The sequence below is a fragment of the Panulirus ornatus genome, chromosome 73 (genome assembly GCF_036320965.1).
Source record: "Panulirus ornatus isolate Po-2019 chromosome 73, ASM3632096v1, whole genome shotgun sequence".
Lineage (NCBI taxonomy): Eukaryota > Metazoa > Arthropoda > Malacostraca > Decapoda > Palinuridae > Panulirus > Panulirus ornatus.
Genome location: NC_092296.1, coordinates 15,745,964 through 15,769,705, shown reverse-complemented (window position 1 = coordinate 15,769,705; position 23,742 = coordinate 15,745,964). Strand labels below are relative to the sequence as shown.

The following is a 23,742-nucleotide window of genomic DNA, read 5'->3' as shown; positions in this document are numbered from 1 at the left end:
CATACCTACACAGCTTTCCATGGTTTACCGCAGACGCTTCACATGCCTTGATTCACTCCACTGACAGCACGTCAACCCCGGTATACCACATCGCTCCAATTCACTCTATTCCTTGCCCTCCTTTCACCCTCCTGCATGTTCAGGCCCCGATCACACAAAATCTTTTTCACTCCATCTTTCCACCTCCAATTTGGTCTCCCTCTTCTCCTTGCTCCCTCCACCTCCGACACATATATCCTCTTGGTCAATCTTTCCTCACTCATCCTCTCCATGTGCCCAAACCACTTCAAAACACCCTCTTCTGCTCTCTCAACCACGCTCGTTTTATTTCCACACATCTCTCTTACCCTTACGTTACTCACTCGATCAAACCACCTCACACCACACATTGTCCTCAAACATCTCATTTCCAGCACATCCATCCTCCTGCGCACAACTCTATCCATAGCCCACGCTTCGCAACCATACAACATTGTTGGAACCACTATTCCTTCAAACATACCCATTTTTGCTTTCCGAGATAATGTTCTCGACTTCCACACATTCTTCAAGGCCCCCAGAATTTTCGCCCCCTCCCCCACCCTATGATCCACTTCCGCTTTCATGGTTCCATCCGCTGCCAGATCCACTCTCAGATATCTAAAACACTTCACTTCCTCCAGTTTTTGTCCATTCAAACTCACCTCCCAATTGACTTGACCCTCAACCCTACTGTACCTAATAACCTTGCTCTTATTCACATTTACTCTTAACTTTCTTCTTCCACACACTTTACCAAACTCAGTCACCAGCTTCTGCAGTTTCTCACATGAATCAGCCACCAGCGCTGTATCATCAGCGAACAACAACTGACTCACTTCCCAAGCTCTCTCATCCCCAACAGACTTCATACTTGCCCCTCTTTCCAAAACTCTTGCATTTACCTCCCTAACAACCCCATCCATAAACAAATTAAACAACCATGGAGACATCACACACCCCTGCCGCAAACCTACATTCACTGAGAACCAATCACTTTCCTCTCTTCCTACACGTACACGTGCCTTACATCCTCGATAAAAACTTTTCACTGCTTCTAACAACTTTCCTCCCACACCATATATTCTTAATACCTTCCACAGAGCATCTCTATCAACTCTATCATATGCCTTCTCCAGATCCATAAATGCTACATACAAATCCATTTGCTTTTCTAAGTATTTCTCACATACATTCTTCAAAGCAAACACCTGATCCACACATCCTCTACCACTTCTGAAACCACACTGCTCTTCCCCAATCTGATGCTCTGTACATGCCTTCACCCTCTCAATCAATACCCTCCCATATAATTTACCAGGAATATTCAACAAACTTATACCTCTGTAATTTGAGCACTCACTCTTATCCCCTTTGCCTTTGTACAATGGCACTATGCACGCATTCCGCCAATCCTCAGGCACCTCACCATGAGTCATACATACATTAAATAACCTTACCAACCAGTCAACAATACAGTCACCCCCTTTTTTAATAAATTCCACTGCAATACCATCCAAACCTGCTGCCTTGCCGGCTTTCATCTTCCGCAAAGCTTTCACTACCTCTTCTCTGTTTACCAAATCATTTTCCCTAACCCTCTCACTTTGCACACCACCTCGACCAAAACACCCTATATCTGCCACTCTATCATCAAACACATTCAACAAACCTTCAAAATACTCACTCCATCTCCTTCTCACATCACCACTACTTGTTATCACCTCCCCATTTGCGCCCTTTACTGAAGTTCCCATTTGCTCCCTTGTCTTACGCACTTTATTTACCTCCTTCCAGAACATCTTTTTATTCTCCCTAAAATTTAATGATACTCTCTCACCCCAACTCTCATTTGCCCTTTTTTTCACCTCTTGCACCTTTCTCTTGACCTCCTGTCTCTTTCTTTTATACATCTCCCACTCAATTGCATTTTTTCCCTGCAAAAATCGTCCAAATGCCTCTCTCTTCTCTTTCACTAATACTCTTACTTCTTCATCCCACCACTCACTACCCTTTCTAATCAACCCACCTCCCACTCTTCTCATATATATATATATATATAAATATAAAGTAGTTTTGCTGCATGAGACCTGGTTATAGTGATGAGTGACTTTGCAAAGGTGAGTAATGTGGCAGTTGAGGGAATAATTGGTGCAAATGGGGTGTTCAGTGTTGTAACGGAAATTGTGAAGAGCTGGTAGATTTCTGTGGTGAAAAAGAACTGGTGATTGGGAATACCTGGTCTAAAGAGAGATTTACATAAGTATACGTATGTAAGTAGGAGAGAGATGGCAAGAGAGCGTTATTGGATTATGTGTTAATTGATAGGCTTGCGAAAGAGAGACTTTTGGATGTTAATGTGCTGAGAGGTGCAACTGGAAGGATGTCTGATCATTATCTTGTGGAGGTGAAGGTGAAGATTTGTTGAGGTTTTCAGAAAAGAAGAGAGAATGTTGGGGTGAAGAGAGTGGTGAGATTAAGTGAGCTTGGGAAGGAAACTTGTGTGATGAAGTACTAAAAGAAAATGAGTACAGAATGGAAAAAGGTGAGAACAAAGGACGTAAGGGGAGTGAGGGAGGAATGGGATGTATTTAGGGAAGCAGTGATGGCTTGCGCAAGGGATGCTTGTGGCATGAGAAATGTGGGAGGTGGGCAGATTAGAAAGGGTAGTGAGACCTGGTTATAGTGATGAGTGACTTTGCAAAGGTGAGTAATGTGGCAGTTGAGGGAATAATTGGTGTAAATGGGGTGTTCAGTGTTGTAACGGAAATTGTGAAGAGCTGGTAGATTTCTGTGGTGAAAAAGAACTGGTGATTGGGAATACCTGGTCTAAAGAGAGATTTACATAAGTATACGTATGTAAGTAGGAGAGAGATGGCAAGAGAGCGTTATTGGATTACGTGTTAATTGATAGGCTTGCGAAAGAGAGACTTTTGGATGTTAATGTGCTGAGAGGTGCAACTGGAAGGATGTCTGATCATTATCTTGTGGAGGTGAAGGTGAAGATTTGTTGAGGTTTTCAGAAAAGAAGAGAGAATGTTGGGGTGAAGAGAGTGGTGAGATTAAGTGAGCTTGGGAAGGAAACTTGTGTGATGAAGTACTAAAAGAAAATGAGTACAGAATGGAAAAAGGTGAGAACAAAGGACGTAAGGGGAGTGAGGGAGGAATGGGATGTATTTAGGGAAGCAGTGATGGCTTGCGCAAGGGATGCTTGTGGCATGAGAAATGTGGGAGGTGGGCAGATTAGAAAGGGTAGTGGTGGGATGAAGAAGTAAGATTATTAGTGCAAGAGAAGAGAGAGGCATTTGGACGATTTTTGCATGGAAATAATGCAAATAACTGGAAGATGTATAAAAAAAAGAGGCAGGTGAAGAGAATGGTGCAAAAGGTGAAAAAGAGAGCAAATGAGGGTTGGGGTGAGAGAGTATCATTAAATTTTAGGGAGAATAAAAAGATGTTTTGGAAGAAGGTAAATAAAGTGCAAAAGACAAGGGAAGAAATGGGAACAATGGTGAAGGGGGGGTAATGGGGAGGTGACAACAAGTAGTGGTGATGTGAGGAGATGGAGTGAGTATTTTGAAGGCTTGTTGAATGTGTTTGATGATAGAGTGGCAGATATAGGGTGTTTTGGTCGAGGTGGTGTGCAAAGTGAGAAGGTTAGGGAGAATGATTTGGTAAACACAGAAAAGGTAGTAAAAGCCTTGCAGAAGATGAAAGCCGGCAAGGCAGCGGGTTTGGATGGTACTGCAGTGGAATTTTTTACAAAAGGGGTAGGGACGATATTGTTGACAGGTTGGTGAGGTTATTTAATGTATGTATGACTCATGGTGAGGTGCCTGAGGATTGGCAGAATGCCTGCATAGATCCATTGTACAAAGGCAAAGGGGATTAAAGTGAGTGCTCAAATTACAGAGGTATAAGTTTGTTTGAGTATTCCTGGGAGTGGATTTGGCAGCAGATGGAACCATGGAAGTGGAAGTGAATCATAAGGTGGGGGAGGGGGTGAAAGTTCTGGGAGTGTTGAAGAATATGTGGAAGTCGAGAACGTTATCTTGGAAAGCAGAAATGGGTATGTTTGAAGTAATAGTGGTTCCAACATTGTTATATGGTTGCGAGGTGTGGGCTACAGATAGAGTTGTGCGTAGGAGGGTGGATGTGCTGGAAATGAGATGTTTGAGGACAATATGTGGTGTGAGGTGGTTTGATCGAGTAAGTAATGAAAGGGTAAGAGAGATGTGTGGTAATAAAATGAGTGTGGTTGACAGAGCAGAAGAGGGTGTTTTGAAATGGTTTGGTCACATGGAGAGAATGAGTGAGGGAAGATTGACCAAGAGGATATATGTGTCAGAGGTGGAGGGAACAAGGAGAAGTGGGAGACCAAATTAGAGGTGGAAAGATGGAGTGAAAAAGATTTTGAGTGATCAGGGCCTGAACATGCAGGAGGGTGAAAGGCATGCAAGGAATAGAGTGAATTGGAATGATGTGGTATACCGGGGTCAATGTGCTGTCAATGGATTGAACCAGGGCATGTGAAGTGTCTGAGGTAAACCATGGAAAGTTCTGTGGGCCCTGGATGTAGAAAGTGAGCTGTGGTTTCGGTGCATTATACATGACAGCTAGAGACTGAATGTGAACGAATGTAGCCTTTGTTGTCTTTTCCTAGCAATGTCTCATGGCATTTCACCATTTCCCACATTAGCAAGGTAGCATTAAGAACAGAGGACTGGGCCTTTTAGGGAATATCCTCACTTGGTCCCTTCTCTGTTCCTTCTTTTGGAAAACTTAAAAAAAAAGCGAGAGGGGGAGAATTTCCAGCCACCTGCTTTCTCCCCTTTTAGCCACGTTCTACGACACGTGTATATATATATATATATATATATATAAATATATATATATATATATATACAGCGGGGGCCTGGAAATCCTCCCCTCTCGTTTTTTTTTAATTTTCCAAAAGAAGGAACAGAGAAGGGGGCCAGGTGAGGATATTCCCTCAAAGGCCCAGTCCTCTGTTCTTAACGCTACCTCGCTATTGCGGGAAATGGCGAATAGTATGAAAAAAAAAAAAAAAATATATATATATATATAGGGTTGAGGGTCAAGTCAATTGGGAGGTGAATTTGAATGGAGAAAAACTGGAGGAAGTGAAGTGTTTTAGATATCTGGGAGTGGATCTGTCAGCGGATGGAACCATGGAAGCGGAAGTGGATCATAGGGTGGGGGAGGGGGCGAAAAAAAAAAAAAAAATTTTGGGAGCCTTGAAGAATGTGTGGAAGTCGAGAACATTATCTCGGAAAGCAAAAATGGCTATGTTTGAAGGAATAGTGGTTCCAACAATGTTGTATGGTTGCGAGGCGTGGGCTATGGATAGAGTTGTGCGCAGGAGGATGGAGGTGCTGGAAATGAGATGTTTGAGGACAATGTGTGGTGTGAGGTGGTTTGATCGAGTAAGTATCGTAAGGGTAAGAGAGATGTGTGGAAATAAAAAGAGCGTGGTTGAGAGAGCAGAAGAGGGTGTTTTGAAATGGTTTGGGCACATGGAGAGAATGAGTGAGGAAAGATTGACCAAGAGGATATATGTGTCGGAGGTGGAGGGAACGAGGAGAAGAGGGAGACCAAATTGGAGGTGGAAAGATGGAGTGAAAAGGATTTTATGTGATCGGGGCCTGAACATGCAGGAGGGTGAAAGGAGGGCAAGGAATAGAGTGAATTGGAGCGATGTGGTATACAGGGGTTGACGTGCTGTCAGTGGATTGAATCAAGGCATGTGAAGCGTCTGGGGTGGGCCATGGAAAGCTGTGTAGGTATGTATATTTGCGTGTGTGGACATGTGTATGTACATGTGTATGGGGTGGGTTGGGCCATTTCTTTCGTCTGTTTCCTTGCGCTACCTCGCAACCGCGGGAGACAGCGACGAGCTATAAAAAAAAAATATATATATATATATATATATATATATATATATATACATCGAGGATGTAAGGCATGTGTACGTGTGGGAAGAGAGGAAAGTGATTGGTTCTCAGTGAATGTAGGTTTGCGGCAGGGGTGTGTGATGTCTCCATGGTTGTTTAATTTGTTTATGGATGGGGTTGTTAGGGAGGTGAATGCAAGAGTTTTGGAAAGAGGGGCAAGTATGAAGTCTGTTGGGGATGAGAGAGCTTGGGAAATGAGTCAGTTGTTGTTCGCTGATGATACAGCGCTGGTGGCTGATTCATGTGAGAAACTGCAGAAGCTGGTGACTGAGTTTGGTAAAGTGTGTGAAAGAAGAAAGTTAAGAGTAAATGTGAATAAGAGCAAGGTTATTAGGTACAGTAGGGTTGAGGGTCAAGTCAATTGGGAGGTAAGTTTGAATGGAGAAAAACTGGAGGAAGTGAAGTGTTTTAGATATCTGGGAGTGGATTTGGCAGCGGATGGAACCATGGAAGTGGAAGTGAATCATAGGGTGGGGGAGGGGGCGAAAATTCTGGGAGCCTTGAAGAATGTGTGGAAGTCGAGAACATTATCTTGGAGAGCAAAAATGGGTATGTTTGAAGGAATAGTGGTTCCAACAATGTTGTATGGTTGCGAGGCGTGGGCTATGGATAGAGTTGTGCGCAGGAGGGTAGATGTGCTGGAAATGAGATGTTTGAGGACAATGTGTGGTGTGAGGTGGTTTGATCGAGTAAGTAATGTAAGGGTAAGAGAGATGTGTGGAAATAAAAAGAGCGTGGTTGAGAGAGCAGAAGAGGGTGTTTTGAAATGGTTTGGGCACATGGAGAGAATGAGTGAGGAAAGATTGACCAAGAGGATATATGAGTCGGAGGTGGAGGGAACAAGGAGAAGTGGGAGACCAAATTGGAGGTGGAAAGATGGAGTGAAAAAGATTTTGTGTGATCGGGGCCTGAACATGCAGGAGGGTGAAAGGAGGGAAAGGAATAGAGTGAATTGGATCGATGTGGTATACCGGGGTTGACGTGCTGTCAGTGGAGTGAATCAGGGCATGTGAAGCGTCTGGGGTAAACCATGGAAAGTTGTGTGGGCCCTGGATGTGGAAAGGGAGCTGTGGTTTCGGGCATTATTGCATGACAGCTAGAGACTGAGTGTGAACGAATGGGGCCTTTGTTGTCTTTTCCTAGTGCTACCTCGCACACATGAGAGGGGAGGGGGATGGTATTCCATGTGTGGCGAGGTGGCGATGGGAATGAATAAAGGCAGACAGTGTGAATTGTGTGCATGGGTATGTATGTATGTATGTGTCTGTGTGTGTATATATATGTGTACATTGAGATGTATAGGTATGTATATTTGCGTGTGTGGACGTGTATGTATATACATTGTGTATGGGGGTGGGTTGGGCCATTTCTTTCGTCTGTTTCCTTGCGCTACCTCACAAATGCGGGAGACAGCGACAAAGCAAAATAAAGAATAAATATTTCTCCTTTCACACACTTTTCCGAACTCAGTCACCAACTTCTGCAGTTTCACACTAGACTGAGCCACTAGAGCATCAATGAACAAGAACTGACTCACTTCCCAAGCCCTTTCATCCCCAACAGACTGCATACTTGCCCCTCTCTCCAAAACTCTTGCATTTACCTCCCTAACAACCCCATCCATAAACAAATTAAACAACCATGGGGACATCACACACCCATGCTGCAGAATGACCTTCACTGGGAGCCAATCAGTCACCTCCCTTCCTACTCATATGCATGCCTTATATCCTTGGTAAAAACTTTTCACCACTTCCAGCAACTTACCTCTCATGCCATATACTCTTAAGACCTTCCACAAAGCATCTCTATCAACCCTATCATATCCCTTCTTCAGATCCATAAATGCGCCATACAAATCCATGTTTTTCTCATTTTCACACACATTCTACAAAGCAAACACCTGATCCAAACATCCTCTACCACTTCTGAAACCACACTGCATTTCCCCAATCTGATGCTCTGTACATGCCTTCACCCTCTCAATCAATACACTCCTATATAATTTCTCAGGAATACCCAACAAACTTATGCCTCTTCAAAACTTTACAAATCCAGTAAGTTTTGTCAAGATTTTGTTATGTCAGGGTAATATGAAGAATAACTGTGAATGGAAAAATCAGATTAATATTCAATCTCCTTAGTACAGGGTCACTTGGTAAACACTTGCTTTAAATAATGACAGCACACAAAGATATAAATGCCTTAGAAGTCTGCAAAAGATTTAAATCTATTTCCAAATCTTGCTAAAAATCCACTGAGTAGGATGCAACTTTTTTAAATCTGCTAACATGAAAGGATTAAGTAAAACATGGACTTTCACAATTATCAACTATTAAAGTGCTTCTTACTCTTTCAATCTCCAAACTATGCTGATTTGCAAGTGAGACCAAGTCTCCATTCACACCATCTCCAAACACAAAATGCTTCCAGTACATATCTTCAATCACTCCTTAGGCATATCCATTTGAAATACCTCTTGCTCTAATCAGTTTCCTCAATGCATTTAACCAGAGAGAAGTGATTAGTTTAGATATTTCCCATGACATTGCCAGAGGAAGGATTAAAAAATCAATTATCTGATATACACGGTAATCATTAACTGGTCTTCATTTTGCATTTCACTGCAAGTTAAGAAATCTTTAAAACTAAAATAGCATGGTCATCACATCCGCATAGAGTGATAAGAATCTCGCTATCATTCCAAACATCTGTGTACAGCCGTAAAATACTAAACTCTACTTTTACTTGATACATTATACAAAATAGCAGGAGACTCGATCTATACTACAAGGCCATTGTTTATCTGTTCCTGTACCCAACCTACTAGAAAAAGACAATTGGGAAGAAAAAAAAAAATCACTAAACACATAAAAGGTGATAAAAAATCATGGTTTTCCAACATTGTATACAATACACGTTTTAATCTCTGGATCAACAAATGTTGAAAATCCATTAATTTCCTTTCAAATACAATTAAACAACTCATAGCACTGGCAGTGCAGGTCATCACTCAGCTATTATGTTAAATTAGTTTGAATGCATAAAGTGCAGGTCATCACTCAGCTATTATGTTAAATTAGTTTGAATGCACAAAGTTATTCACATTGTTGTCACTGCACGATTTGTGGAATATGACACCGAAAACTAGCTTATACAGCCCAAAGCAATCTAACATCTGTATGTGTTTTGTTCATCATCAACGTGTGTACACTTAATGTCTATTCAAGGAAACCTTGGGATGACACAGTTAACAGATTAGAGAACTGAGCCTCAGAGGGAAAACTCTCACTGGCCCACATCATTGTTCCATTTTTGGGGGGGAAAACTGAAATTGGAAGGGACGATTTCCTGTATGTTTAGGCCTTGCTCACTCAAAATCTTTTCATTCCATCCTTCCACCTCCAATTTGGTCTCCCGCTTCTCCTTGTTCCCTCACCCTCTGACACATACATCCTCAGTCAACCTTTCCTCACTCATTCTGACACATATATCCTCAGTCGACCTTTCCTCACTCATTCTCTCCATTTGTCCAAACCATTTCAACACACCCTCTTCTAATCTCTGAGCCACACTCTTTTTATCTCCACACATCTCTCTTCCTCTTTCACCACTTACTCAATCAAACCACCTCACACCACACACTGTCCTCAAACATTTCATTTCCAACACATCTACCCTCATCCGTACAACCCTATCTATAATCCATGACTTGCAACCATAAAATATCATTGGAACTACTATTTTTTTTTTTTTTATTATACTTTGTCGCTGTCTCCCGCGTTTGCGAGGTAGCGCAAGGAAACAGACGAAAGAAATGGCCCAATATACATGTATATACATACGTCCACACACGCAAATATACATACCTACACAGCTTTCCATGGTTTACCCCAGACGCTTCACATGCCTTGATTCAATCCACTGACAGCACGTCAACCCCGGTATACCACATCGCTCCAATTCACTCTATTCCTTGCCCTCCTTTCACCCTCTTGCATGTTCAGGCCCCGATCACACAAAATCTTTTTCACTCCATCTTTCCACCTCCAATTTGGTCTCCCTCTTCTCCTCGTTCCCTCCACCTCCGACACATATATCCTCTTGGTCAATCTTTCCTCACTCATTCTCTCCATGTGCCCAAACCACTTCAAAACACCCTCTTCTGCTCTCTCAACCACGCTCTTTTTATTTCCACACATCTCTCTTACCCTTACGTTACTCACTCGATCAAACCACCTCACACCACACATTGTCCTCAAACATCTCATTTCCAGCACATCCATCCTCCTGCGCACAACTCTATCCATAGCCCACGCCTCGCAACCATACAACATTGTTGGAACCACTATTCCTTCAAACATACCCATTTTTGCTTTCCGAGATAATGTTCTCGACTTCCACACATTCTTCAAGGCTCCCAGAATTTTCGCCCTCTCCCCCACCCTATGATCCACTTCCGCTTCCATGGTTCCATCCGCTGCCAGATCCACTCCCAGATATCTAAAACACTTCACTTCCTCCAGTTTTTCTCCATTCAAACTCACCTCCCAATTGACTTGACCCTCAACCCTACTGTACCTAATAACCTTGCTCTTATTCACATTTACTCTTAACTTTCTTCTTCCACACACTTTTCCAAACTCAGTCACCAGCTTCTGCAGTTTCTCACATGAATCAGCCACCAGCGCTGTATCATCAGCGAACAACAACTGACTCACTTCCCAAGCTCTCTCATCCCCAACAGACTTCATACTTGCCCCTCTTTCCAAAACTCTTGCATTTACCTCCCTAACAACCCCATCCATAAACAAATTAAACAACCATGGAGACATCACACACCCCTGCCGCAAACCTACATTCACTGAGAACCAATCACTTTCCTCTCTTCCTACACGTACACATGCCTTACATCCTCGATAAAAACTTTTCACTGCTTCTAACAACTTTCCTCCCACACCATATATTCTTAATACCTTCCACAGAGCATCTCTATCAACTCTATCATATGCCTTCTCCAGATCCATAAATGCTACATACAAATCCATTTGCTTTTCTAAGTATTTCTCACATACATTCTTCAAAGAAAACACCTGATCCACACACCCTCTACCACTTCTGAAACCACACTACTATTCCTTCAATTATACCCATTTTTGCTCTCCAAGATAACATTATCTCTTTCTACACATTCTTCATCACTCCCAGAACCCTCACCCCCTCCTCCACCATAACTCAACTCTGCTTCCATGGTTCCATTCGCTGATAAGTTCACTCCCAGATATCTAAAAGACTTCCCTTCCCACAATTTTTCTCCATTCAGAATTAAATCCCAACTAACTTGGCCCTCAACCCTGTTGAACCTATCAACCCTATTCTTATTCACTTCTACTCTCAACTTTCTCTTTTCACACATTTCCAAACTCAGTCACCATCTTCTGCAGTTTCTCATTCAAATCAGCCACCCGAGCTGTATCATCAGCAAACAACAACTGACTCACTTCCCAGGCCTTCTCATCCTCAAGACTGCATACCCGCCCCTCTCTTCAAAACTCTTGCATTTACCTCCCTAACCACCCCAACCGTAAACAAATTAAACAACCATGGAGATATCACACACAACTTCCGCAGATCAACTTCACTGGAAAACAATCACTCTCCTCTCTTCCTACTTATACACATGCCTTACATTCTTGATAAAAACTTCACTGCTTCTAACAGCTTACCTCCCACACCATATACTCTAAAGAGCTTCCATAAAGCATCTCTATCAACTTTAACATATGCCTTCTCCAGATCCATAAATACCATAAACAAATCCATCTCTTTTTCTAAATATTTTTCTCACACATTCTTCAAAGCAAACATCTGATCCACAGATCCTCAACTACTTCTGAAACCACACTGCTCTTCCCTAGTCAGATGTTCTGTACATGCCTTCACCCTCTCAATCAATACCCTTCCATACAATTTTCCAGGAATACTGAACAAACTTATGCCTCTGTAGTATGAACACTCACCTTTATTCCCCTTGCCTTTGTACAATGGCACTATACATAAATTATGCCAATCCTCCAGCACTTCACCAAGATCCATACATACATTGAATATCCTTACCAACCAAACAACAACACAGTCACCCCCTTTCTTAATACATTCAACTGCAAAACCATCCAAACCTGCCACCTTGCCGAATTTCATCTTCCGCAGGGCTTTAACCAACTTTTCTCTCCTTACCAAACCATTCTCCCTGATCCTCTTACTTTGCACATCACCCAGACCAAAACACCCTTCATCTGCTATACTATCATCAAACACATTCAACAATACTTGAAAATACTCCATCTCCTTCTCACTTCATCACTAACTGTTATCACTTCCCCCCTTCACTGATGTTTCCATTTGTTCTCTTTTGCACATTATTTACCTCCTTCCTAAACACCTTTTTATTCTCCCTAAAGAGAAATGATACTCTCTCACCCCAACTCTCATTTGCCCTCTTTTTCAACCTTTGCACCTTCCTCTTGACCTCCTACCATTGTCTTTTATACATTACCCAGTCATTTGCACTCCTTCCTTGTAAAGATCATCCAAATGCCTTCCTTTTCTCTTTAATGAACAACTTTACTTCTGCATCTCATCACTCACTATCCTTTCTAATCTGCCCACCTCCCACCTTTCTCATGCCACATGCATCTTTTGCACATGCCATCACTGCTTCCCTAAATACATCCCATTCCTCACCCACTTCCCTTATGTCATTTGGAGAGAATAAGTGAGGAAAGGTAGTGCCAGGAAACAAACAAAAAAGGCCACATTAATTCCCACTCAGTCTCTAGCTGTCATGTGTAATGCACTGAAACCATCACTCCCAAACACCTTTCCATGATTTACCCAGGACATTTCACATGCCCTGGCTCAGTCCACTGACAGCACATCGACCCCAGTATACAACATCATTCCAATTTACTCTATTCCTTGCACACCTCTCACCCTCCTATATGTTCAAGTCCCATTAGCTCAAAATCTTTTTCACTCCATCCTTCCACTTCCAATTTGGTTTTCTGCTTCTCCTTCTTCCCTCCATCTCTGACACACACACATATCTTCATTGTCAACCTTTCCTCACTCATCCTCTCCAAATGTACAAAACTTTTCAACACACCCTCTTCTACTCTCTCAAACACACTCTTTTTGTTATCACACATCTCTCTTACCCTTTCATTACTTATTCGATCAAACCACCTCATACCACATGTGGGAAATCCCACTTTGATTAATGTTGCTTTGAATGCAATTGTTTTCAAAGAATGGATTACTGACATGAATCACAGACCTACTATGCTCACTAAAATTAGCAGGGTCTGCCAAATAGATATACACAATCACACTAACATACACACAATGGTACTATATACTTTCCCACCATGGAAGAGAGAAGAATAGAGGCTGACCTAATTACAACCCTCAAGTTTCTAAATCAATTGGATGTTATCAACAAATAACAGTTCTTCAAGAGATACAAAGACAAAAGCAACCATAAACCATAACTAAAAAACTAAGGTAGAAACGAGCTAAAAAATGTAAAGAGGTACTCACACAGGATCAGAGTTATGAATGAATGACATATGCCAGGAAATGAAACTGTGAGTGCTGACAGTTCATTAAAATTTATAAGTTGTATGACAATAAAGATAGCTGAAGAGATATAACCCTATGAGAAGATTTCCTCCTCATACTATACAAAAAGTTCCTTTTCATACGTTTTCAACATTTCCCAAGAGCAGACAGAGTCCTCATTCACCCAAATTTTCTCTCTCCATGTCATACATAATTCATCAAAACTAGGGCCTCCTGTCCACAACCAGGCCTCACAGACCTTTGCAATTACTATACATTACATGGGGAAAGTCTTCCACTTACATTGCCCAATCTCTTAACAAAACCTTTCTGTGCTTTCCCTTGACCGCTTCATATAACCTGGTTCAGCCCACTTACCGCAAATCACTTCTTGTATACCACAATAAACCCTTCCTCCCTCCAAAAAAGAAAAAAGTAAAAGATATGTCTTGGAATGCTCAGTAATGGGCAAATAACACACTACAGTGGTCACCAGCTATTAGGCTTCCTACCTAGACAGTAAGCCAGGATTACTGACTGTCTTACTAACATCCCTTGATAATACAGGGTGATAACAGTCTTACTTTTCTAGAAATACTTTAATATCTTTTACTCTCATTTGACTGAAGCAGGAAAGATTTGTCCTATCATAATTATAAATTAATCAAACCAAGAAAAAAATATAGTAATTTTTTCATACTTGTTCACCATTTTCTGCACTCATAAGTAATGCCAGCTCTAGTCGTACATTTACGCTGCCTAAAATATGTACAATAAAGAAAATCTGGTAGTCTTGCGAGTTTCTCAAGGTGGATTATGTCGTTTAATAAAGTTCATGTATACGATTTATACTGCTCTTCTTGTTAAAAACATTAGCAGTCCACCAAATATATAATCATGCTACTTGTTTACATTAATTGTTTTGTTGCTGACTTTCCTACTTTGTATTTCCAATTCTCAATAAACAGATCACATTTTTGTGTTGGATATGTCACACTTTATATAGTAGGCAGCATTATAATCATCACAGCTAAAATACAATATCATTACTCTATTTTTGTTCCTTATTTCTAGTCTTACCGGTAAATACAGTGTGAATATTCTATCAAAATATTATCAATTTATGATACTTTCATATAAAGGTTTTCAGCATTCTGCATTATCATTACTTTTCTTTGTGTACCTCCCAGTATAAATTGATAATATATGGAAAAACTAATTTAGCACAACATAATTCTGCTGGACAGACAACTTTCCAACTATTTCACGAAGCAGAGGATATTAATTCTGCTGAACAGACAACTATACTGACAACTTTCCCGGAACAAGATCTATGGTGTTCAGGTTATGAATACCTACTGTATAAGATACAAATACTTAAATATCTAAGAATAATGCTAACCTTATTGTAAGCTCCTCCAACTCCAAGAGTATCAGTGAGCTTTCTTGGCATGGATGCTTCTAAACTGTGTAAAAGCTCAGGCTGATTGCAAAGGATCTCTAACAATTCACTTACATGGTTGATCAATCAGCCATGGTTTCTGTTATCAAAAACATCTCAAGTTTTCTCATATAGGCCCAGATGTTCTCAACTGGGTTTTAAGTCAGAAGACCTGGGTGGCCAGTTGAGTGTGATCTCAGGGTGAGTTTAAGTAAGAAAACTTGGGTGGTCAATTGAAGAGTGTGATCTCTGGGTAAAGTTTTAATAATCCTTAAAGCATGAATAGGGCTTCTGCAGAAATCAGAAAAATTTTCCCTTTGGTTTCATTGCTGCTAATACCAAGGATGATATTACTTCTTCCAACATTTCTATATACTGCTGTAGTCAAGTGCAAGTTGATGTACAAAAGGAAAACCCCAAACAAGTAGAAAGTTGTCTTGGATTTCATAGTTACAAATACAGTAACTAGACTAGAAAACTGTACCCTATTCCACTCTTTCCTGAAACTTTTCCCTACTAACCTTTATGAATATATTAGTAAAGAATCTAACAAGTAACTGTCATTAAAAAAATAATTCAAAGTGAATTTGTTCTTCATCTTATATTATGACATATATCCCTTTCTGCATCAAATTTTTCCTTCTACAGTCTAATATTGTATTACATGTACAGTTGAGCACCAATTTATAAGTTATTTCTCAATTAGTTACATATAATTATAATGAATGTTTTATGCTTCTAGTGTGCTTCAGGTATTATTTGACATAGCTATGCTAATCATCATTCATTTAGCCAGACTAGTCTTTATAAATTTTCCATAATTTTTAATTAAACATAATTTCTACTACAAAATATTAGTTTTAACCAATATTGATGCCAAATGCATTAGCTTATGATCTTTTCACATTGTAGAAGTCATAAAATGAGGTTACTTTAACAATTTCATCTAGATGGCGACATGACACTTTTAGGGACTGACCTTGAAAATGAAATCCACGGTGAAAGGGTAAACAGAGGAGTTTGTTGATTTATGTGGAATTCAGTAGAAGCTTCTGAAACTTGGGACATGATCAGCTCACATATCAACATGAATGAAGCTCAAAGGATTGCTGATAAATGCAATTCACCTTAGAACTTGTTATTTAGGAAATACACCACCATCAAATGAACAAAATGTTATGATGTAACGTCCCTGATGCACAATCTTTTTAATCAGCCCTTAAACACTGACTTGCATGAAGACATGAGCTACAAGACTGATGCCTTTGGGTAAGGATGAACTGGGCAAAAAAAGCATTTTCAAAGTACGACTTTCATTAGTTAAGACCATTCATGCCCAAATTATTACTATATATCTGACAGTTCTGACTTGTTTTATAATTCATTATCTTAAATCTAATTACTATGTCTCACTGATACTCTTCTCTCAAATATACAATAATAAGTATTAAAGCATTATCTGATTCAAGAGAATTTACGGATATCTCATGCCAAAGTTCAACATGTCTCTGAAGATGGAACCGAGACCACGAGTTTACTAATGCCTATGAGAAACCTACTCAAGTTTACTAGCAAATCACCGCCTTCTGTTTACCCTAAATGTTTAACATCAGATATCATAACTGCAAGGCTAACCAAACCAATTTTCCTGGTGATTACACATTCTAATTAAAGATTACTCCACTGATATTGTTTGTTGCCCAACATTCTAAGAAAAAATACAAACTTATATCAAAGTTGCTTATCTTGGCTGTTTCATGGACAACTGAGTTGTTCTTCCCTTGGACTGTTAGCTTTTGTCTTCAGTCTTTTCAAATGCAACAAGAAACATTTCAAACTAAGTTCTGCAGTGGTTTTACTTTTCATTCAAAACCTTTTAAAATCTTGCTGATATTTGGTATGATGCTCCTATTAACATCACCGCACTGCTAGAACCTTAAACACAATCTACGCTTGGAAGCTATCAAGAAAATGTCTGACAATGCAACGGAATTTACACCATTTCTAGCTACATTTCATTTTAAGTGTATCTATTAAAGTTGGTGATGGCACCCTTAACGATCAAACAGTTCAAGGATGAAACTATTCCGATTCATGTCCATCAGAAAATATAAAAATTCTTTATCTATATTTTCCATAAGTATTCCCATTACAGTACAATGCATGATGGCAAAAAGCTTTCTCAAAAACCATGCTCACTGTACATTTCTAATAATTCCTCCAATATAACACCTCTCTAACCCAAACAATCCCTCACTGCCTTCTAACTTCCCTTATGTTTTAACATTACAACACCGCAGTTTAACTTCTCTGCCACTTTTTCCTTTAAACTGCAACTTTTGTTACAATAATCGAGACAATAAAATTTATCCTCTGTTAATCATTTCTATTTAAGAATCTTAATACAGAATTTTGTTTAAGAAAATCATTTTTATCACCTTCATCCTCATCGGTGAGATCAATCACGCCGCTCCCTCTGGTGGCCAGTGAAGACTGCAATCCTGCTGTAGTGCCAGTGACTGTCTTGTCGTTTTGTAACACTAATGGTCTATGAGTGCCTAATAAAGTTCCTGCTGGAGATACTACTGAGTTCATTCCACCAATGGGGGCTCGGACAACTCTCCCCTGAGTAACAGGAAGAACTGCTGTTGCAGTGCTCACTACACCTGCGGAGGAAGTGAATGTTTCAATCCACAGCAGACATTTTTAAAGCAGTGGTGAACAGTATCTTTGACTGCAAACACAACACAAAGATTCCTGGGGTTTCCATATGTGTCTTTCAAAGAACTGTTATCAGTATAGTTATTCATCATAAGTCAACAATTTCTTTACCACCTGGTCATATTTCAATGTCACTTAAGTCAATCCATGGCATTTTTTCTTTCCAAATTCTTTTGCTTTGTCTGAAATGTAGCAGGGCATTTTTGGGAGAGGGCTTTTATCACTAAATCAAGTGATACAATTTGCATGATCAAAATCCTGCACAGTAATATGAATTAAAATAAAAAATGCTTACATAATAATGCTACACAAACATAATTATAATATTGTTTACCCAGATGATAGCAGATTACTTATTCCATAATGGGAAGGAAAATATGCAATGAAAAGAAAAAGAAAAAACTTCTTTTAACTTACTGGGCAATGGAATGGGTTTTATTGTTCCTCTAATCAATTTTAATTCAGACCATCACCAACGAAATAAACTTGTCACCACGACCTTTGCACATCTGAGATTATGTAATCAAGACACTTCTCTTACATATACATTTTCTTCTCCAAATCTCGTACCAATCTATCTATTCATATCTCTGATGCCCGTTCCCTCACAGTACTCCCATCAAGGGGTGGCCATGGCAAAAGTCTCCATTTGTCCTTGTCCTTACATGCCTCCCTTGAACCTCCACATATGTACTCTTCATGCATTTTCTACACATATCCCTAACACCTCAGTTCTCCAACTTTTATTTTGTCACCATAACAACAACCAAGCATACTATTTTTCTTTCTTTTTTTCATACTATTCGCCATTTCCCACGTTTGCGAGGTAGCGTTAAGAACAGAGGACTGGGCCTTAGAGGGAAAATCCTCACCTGGTCCCTCTCTCTGTTCCTTCTTTTGGGGAAAAAAAAAAAAAAAATACTATTACATACCAGAATATAAATAATTTTTTCTTTGTTCTAATGATGCATGATGGACAAAACATGTCATCTCTGATTAAAAAGGAAGAAAAAAAAGTAAAAATTAATCTGGGCTCCATATGTTTTCGTAGACAGAACCTTTTAAATGATAAAAAGGTTAATAGAAGAGTGAAAAACAAAAAAGGAAAGAGAATCCTACAGCTTATGTGTTTGAGAGAAGGATCATAAGTCAATTCGCAAAAGAAACCGAGGGAAGTTTTGCAGAAATTGAGAGAAGTAACAGGAAAAAGTACGACTCAAGTCCAAACCCTGGTGTCAGGAACAAACTCTGTGTGTGTGTGTGTGTGTGTGTGTGTGTGTGTGTGTGTGTGTATCATTACATACAAAAATGGATGGCTAAGGAGAAGTGGTGCCAAGAGAATTAACTCTTTTGGTCCAAGTTTGGTCTGTTCTAACATTTCCTCCAGCTTATATAAAAAAAAAAAATAGGTATACCATTAGAAAAAAAATCAAAAAAGGAGAGCAAAACTTCATCATTACCAGTAATCCCATAAGAGTTTGTAAGCCACCATTGCATTCCACTAAATCAAGTTCCCATCAAAATTGCATCTTATTTGAAACCATGGCATTTCAAGTTTATGTTTTGGGCTGCCTGATGCACATCCTAATAACAGTCCTTCCACTATGGCATTTGTAAGGTTACTAGCAGTTATGAAATTTCTGTGGGTGAATTATTACTGCACGTGATTCATGGTATCTACATATGGCACATGACTACTTTAAGACTTAACAGTGGGATGAGGAATGTCAGCAGGACTCCAGTTCCAAATGTACCAGGATTAATGAGGGAGGGTCTTTGATTCTGCTCTTGTTAAATGAGAGGTGGAAGAACAGTCACCCCAGTACATGAACAATACTCAACCCTAGGGCAATCAAAATCACTGCAAATATGGATCAGCTGCCAACAGCAAAAATAATCATGGCACCAATACATCTGCAGCTTTTAAGAAGTAGAATGTGATGCTTATAAGTTTATAGGCTAGAGTGAAGGGTATGGTTATGCCAAATATGTTCATGTTATTACAGGGTAGACCTAAGGTGTTTTGGTATTGAACTGAGGAAAACATGACTCAAAAAAAGATATTGGATGAACTGGAATTCAGCACTATCAAAAGTCAACCAAACTCCTGCTTCCCCATTCCAAGATAATGTAGAGAGAGGAAATATGTTTAATGCAAAATGCAGAATGAGCAATTGAAGGACCATGGGAAGGAAAGTGAGCTGGAGTGTACAGTGTGTTATTACCATAAGAACAAATAGGATCAGAACCTTAAGTCTCTGGAGATCACTTACGGAGAGAGAAGAAGGAGAGCAGCTAAGAGGAAAATCCTTTGGAATAACTCAGTTGACAGGATGAGGGGGAAGATTCTCAATCATGAACACCTACTGTAATGGAAAGACCAGAGAGGGAAGCCATACTTTAGGGAACAGAGAGATACAGAAAACTAAAGAAAGGAAGTGTAGAAATCAAAGAATTGATGCTACACCCTGTCAAATACTCTGGAGATATCAAGGGCCATGCCAACAAAGCAATCACATCAATAAAACTTTAAGGATCACAGCCTGTGTCCGTACCCTGCACACACATGTACATTCATTGGATAGAGAAATGGAATGAACATACACAACATATACCAATACATTTCAATTCCAACCATATAATCAGGATTCAACAACCATGATGACATTAAAGAACTTAAGTGAACTCCCACAAGTTTCAAATGGTATGGATAAAACATGGTTACCTGGCATGTGGTTACTTTGAAGATTTACCTCACCACCACATACCAAATGACATCTACATCTAATCATGAAGGAAACAGTAGATTATCCTGCTGCCAAATATGGCAAACTATTCAACTTTGCAAAATTACCATTAGCTTTGTAATACGATAAAAGCAGTTCGGACCAAGTCCTTTATGTTATGTACAAAATCTTTCTATTGTGACATTAATAATCTTAAAACATATATATAATAATTCTTTTTTAACTTTAGAAATTTTACAGACAACTGTCTAACATGACTACATGGTTTCAGCAAAAGCAATCATAAAGCTAAATTACTCAAGTATTACAGTCATCTATGAGTATTTAATCCAATCAGCTACATATCCATAACCATTAACATTGCTGATCCCATGTGGTGGATCAGGAGCATTCAGCCTTTCATTTTATTCACATACATCTTCAATACATGTCAACAGTGTTAAAGCAAAAATCTGTAGCAAGTAGAGGAACTTATTTCGATAAATTTACACAATGAGTTGTCCAATGAAGACAAAGTCTCCCATCACACTATCTTCACAGAAAAAGCAGTTCTGATGCATCCACTCTCAATCTCTTGATGTCTCAAGACAGAAATTTATGTACCGAGTTTCACACCTCTATTTTAAGGCTGTGTGCCAAACCTGGGTGGTGGCTGAGATGGCACCATTACAATTTCTCTCCACGGTCAGTCATCCTCCAGCTATGCCAATGAGAGCACATTTATTCAAGTGAAATCAAGTGGATATTTGCTAGGTTCATAGGACATGGCAGATGTTCCTCAATTACATGACAATAATGATTTGTCTCCAGGTTGTGTGGAGAGTGATTTCAACAACACTGACTCTTTCAACAAATGAAAGTTGACCAGGATGACAAGACAGAGTTTTCTAACAAAAATGGAGGCAGTGTTGCCAACATTTGCCTAACCTTGGACAACACTGCATCAACTGGTGCAGATGATAATCTAAATTTTCTTTTAAATTCTGTTATGAATAAAATCATCAGTGGATCACAATAATTACAATGAGAAAAGACTTACAGTATTATGTAAAGCAGTAATACTCAGTAGTAAATATTTCAGAAGGTAAAATAAATCATAAAATATGCTCAGAGGCAACTTGCCACTCAAGTCCATGCTTTTTTTTTTTCACAGAAACATCCGCATAACTTCTATACATCATCAGATCTATAGTAACAGTAACAGGTGATACATACTTCTGAGGTGATTCTTTAATGCTGTAATATCTTTGTGACTGTTAGGTTTAATACATTTCTTAAAATTTTTAAAATAAACATAAATTTTGATTAATAGCAAGAAAAACTTGGTTCTGAATTAAGGAGTTAATATGGCATCCCTGTCTGAAGTGTCTCTACCCTAATTAAATTCCAGCATTATATCTATCCATCCCTTTTTTTTTAAACATTAATACATATCTTCTTGCACAACCTTACATAATCCATCCCTTTTTTTAAACATTAATACATATCTTCTTGTACAACCTATTTTCAACTGGTCTTCTACATTTAGCATATTCTCCTAATTCCAATTATATTTCATCAGTTACCTGTCGCTACTGATAAATTTTCTTACCTACCCTGACCTATATAAACCTGGATTACACTACCATATGCCAGTGCTGGAAAATGTACTCCTTATTGCCAGCTTCTTACCCACTCTACATTTAAAATTGTTTCTATTTACCAAAACTTTCCTGAAATAGAAAGTTGGTTGCTCTTCCATCAATGATTGATCCAACGAGCCATACAGTCCTTGATTAAGAAAACAATGAGCATTCTTTCCCAAACATTAGTGTCTGAACAAGCTAGTGTGGACAAAAACAACTTCCAGTTCTTCAATATTCAAACATATATTACACTTCAATACCCTATCTCTTTATTCATATTCATTCTCAGTATCTTCATGTAATGTAATGCCCCATCCATTATGATTTAAGAATCATATCAATATTAAAGAACCTCAGAGAACTCCCACATCAATTTCAAGCCACTCAAACAACTATTCATTCTCACATTACTCCCATTATAAAGCTTTGAACATCAATCAAAGTCTTTCATGCCTATCATAGAGTTAAAACATTCCTGAGAAGTTTTCCATTTACTTGGTCATGTATTATTCCTCAATCAATGAAAGATACATAAAATTTAGGCTACATATGTTCTTCCCCTTCTAAACCCACCTTGTTCCTCAGTAACAAGGGGTTTAATACTTTTTAAAACAATCACACTCCTACCATGGACATTTCCATGTAAGCTAAAAGAAATTCCTTTTAATATTTACAGTTCAGTTTTACTTCTCTATCTTTAAACAGCAGGGCAACTACTGCCTTTCTCCATCCACCAAGAAAACAACCACTCCCCAAGTTTCTAAACATGTCTAAATTCATCCAGCAATAGTTTCACCTCCATTCTTCACAATCTCACTCACCATTCCATCTATATCCCCAGCTTTTCTGTTCTTTTTCCAGTGTTAATACTCTTTTCATCACCTCTACACCTAACTGCTCATACATACTTCATCGCTTAACAAAAGTATATCATTTAGTACTTTCTCGCCCTTTACACACCACTTTTCTGAAATTACTTCCCTACTTCCCCAAAAGGCTCCTTACTACAGGTGCTCCCCAACTTACATTGGGGTTATTTTAAGGTGCTCCCCAACTTACATTGGGGTTATTTTATTTATTTATTTTGCTTTGTCGCTGTCTCCTGCGTTAGCGAGGTAGCACAAGGAAACAGACGAAAGAATGGCCCAACCCACCTAAATACACATGTATATACATACACATCCACACACGCAAATATACATACCTATACATCTCAATGTATACATATATATACACACACACAAACACACAAACATATACATATACACCCATGTACATAATTCATACTGTCTGCCTTTACTCATTCCCATCGCCACCCCGCCACACATGGAATAACAACACCACCCCCTTATGTGTGCGAGGTAGCGCTAGGAAAAGACAACAAAGGACACATTCGTTCACACTCAGTCTCTAGCTGTCATGTAATAATGCACCGAAACCACAGCTCGTTTTCCACATCCAGGCCCCACACAACTTTCCATGGTTTACCCCAGACGCTTCACATGCCCTTGTTCAATCCTTTGACAGCACGTCGACCCCGGTATACCACATCGTTCCAATTCACTCTATTCCTTGCACGCCTTTCACCCTCCTGC

At 39.4% G+C, this 23,742-nt stretch overlaps 1 protein-coding gene across 1 annotated transcript in view; it reads right to left on the bottom strand.

Moving 5' to 3' along the window:
- The window catches only part of LOC139748290 (uncharacterized), a 165,844-nt gene that overhangs the window by 31,385 nt on the left and 110,717 nt on the right, over positions 1 to 23,742 (bottom strand). The window contains exon 8 of the mRNA XM_071661277.1: positions 17,493 to 17,720. Coding sequence (XP_071517378.1) covers positions 17,493 to 17,720 — 228 coding nt within the window. The remainder of the gene's footprint in view (positions 1 to 17,492; positions 17,721 to 23,742) is intronic.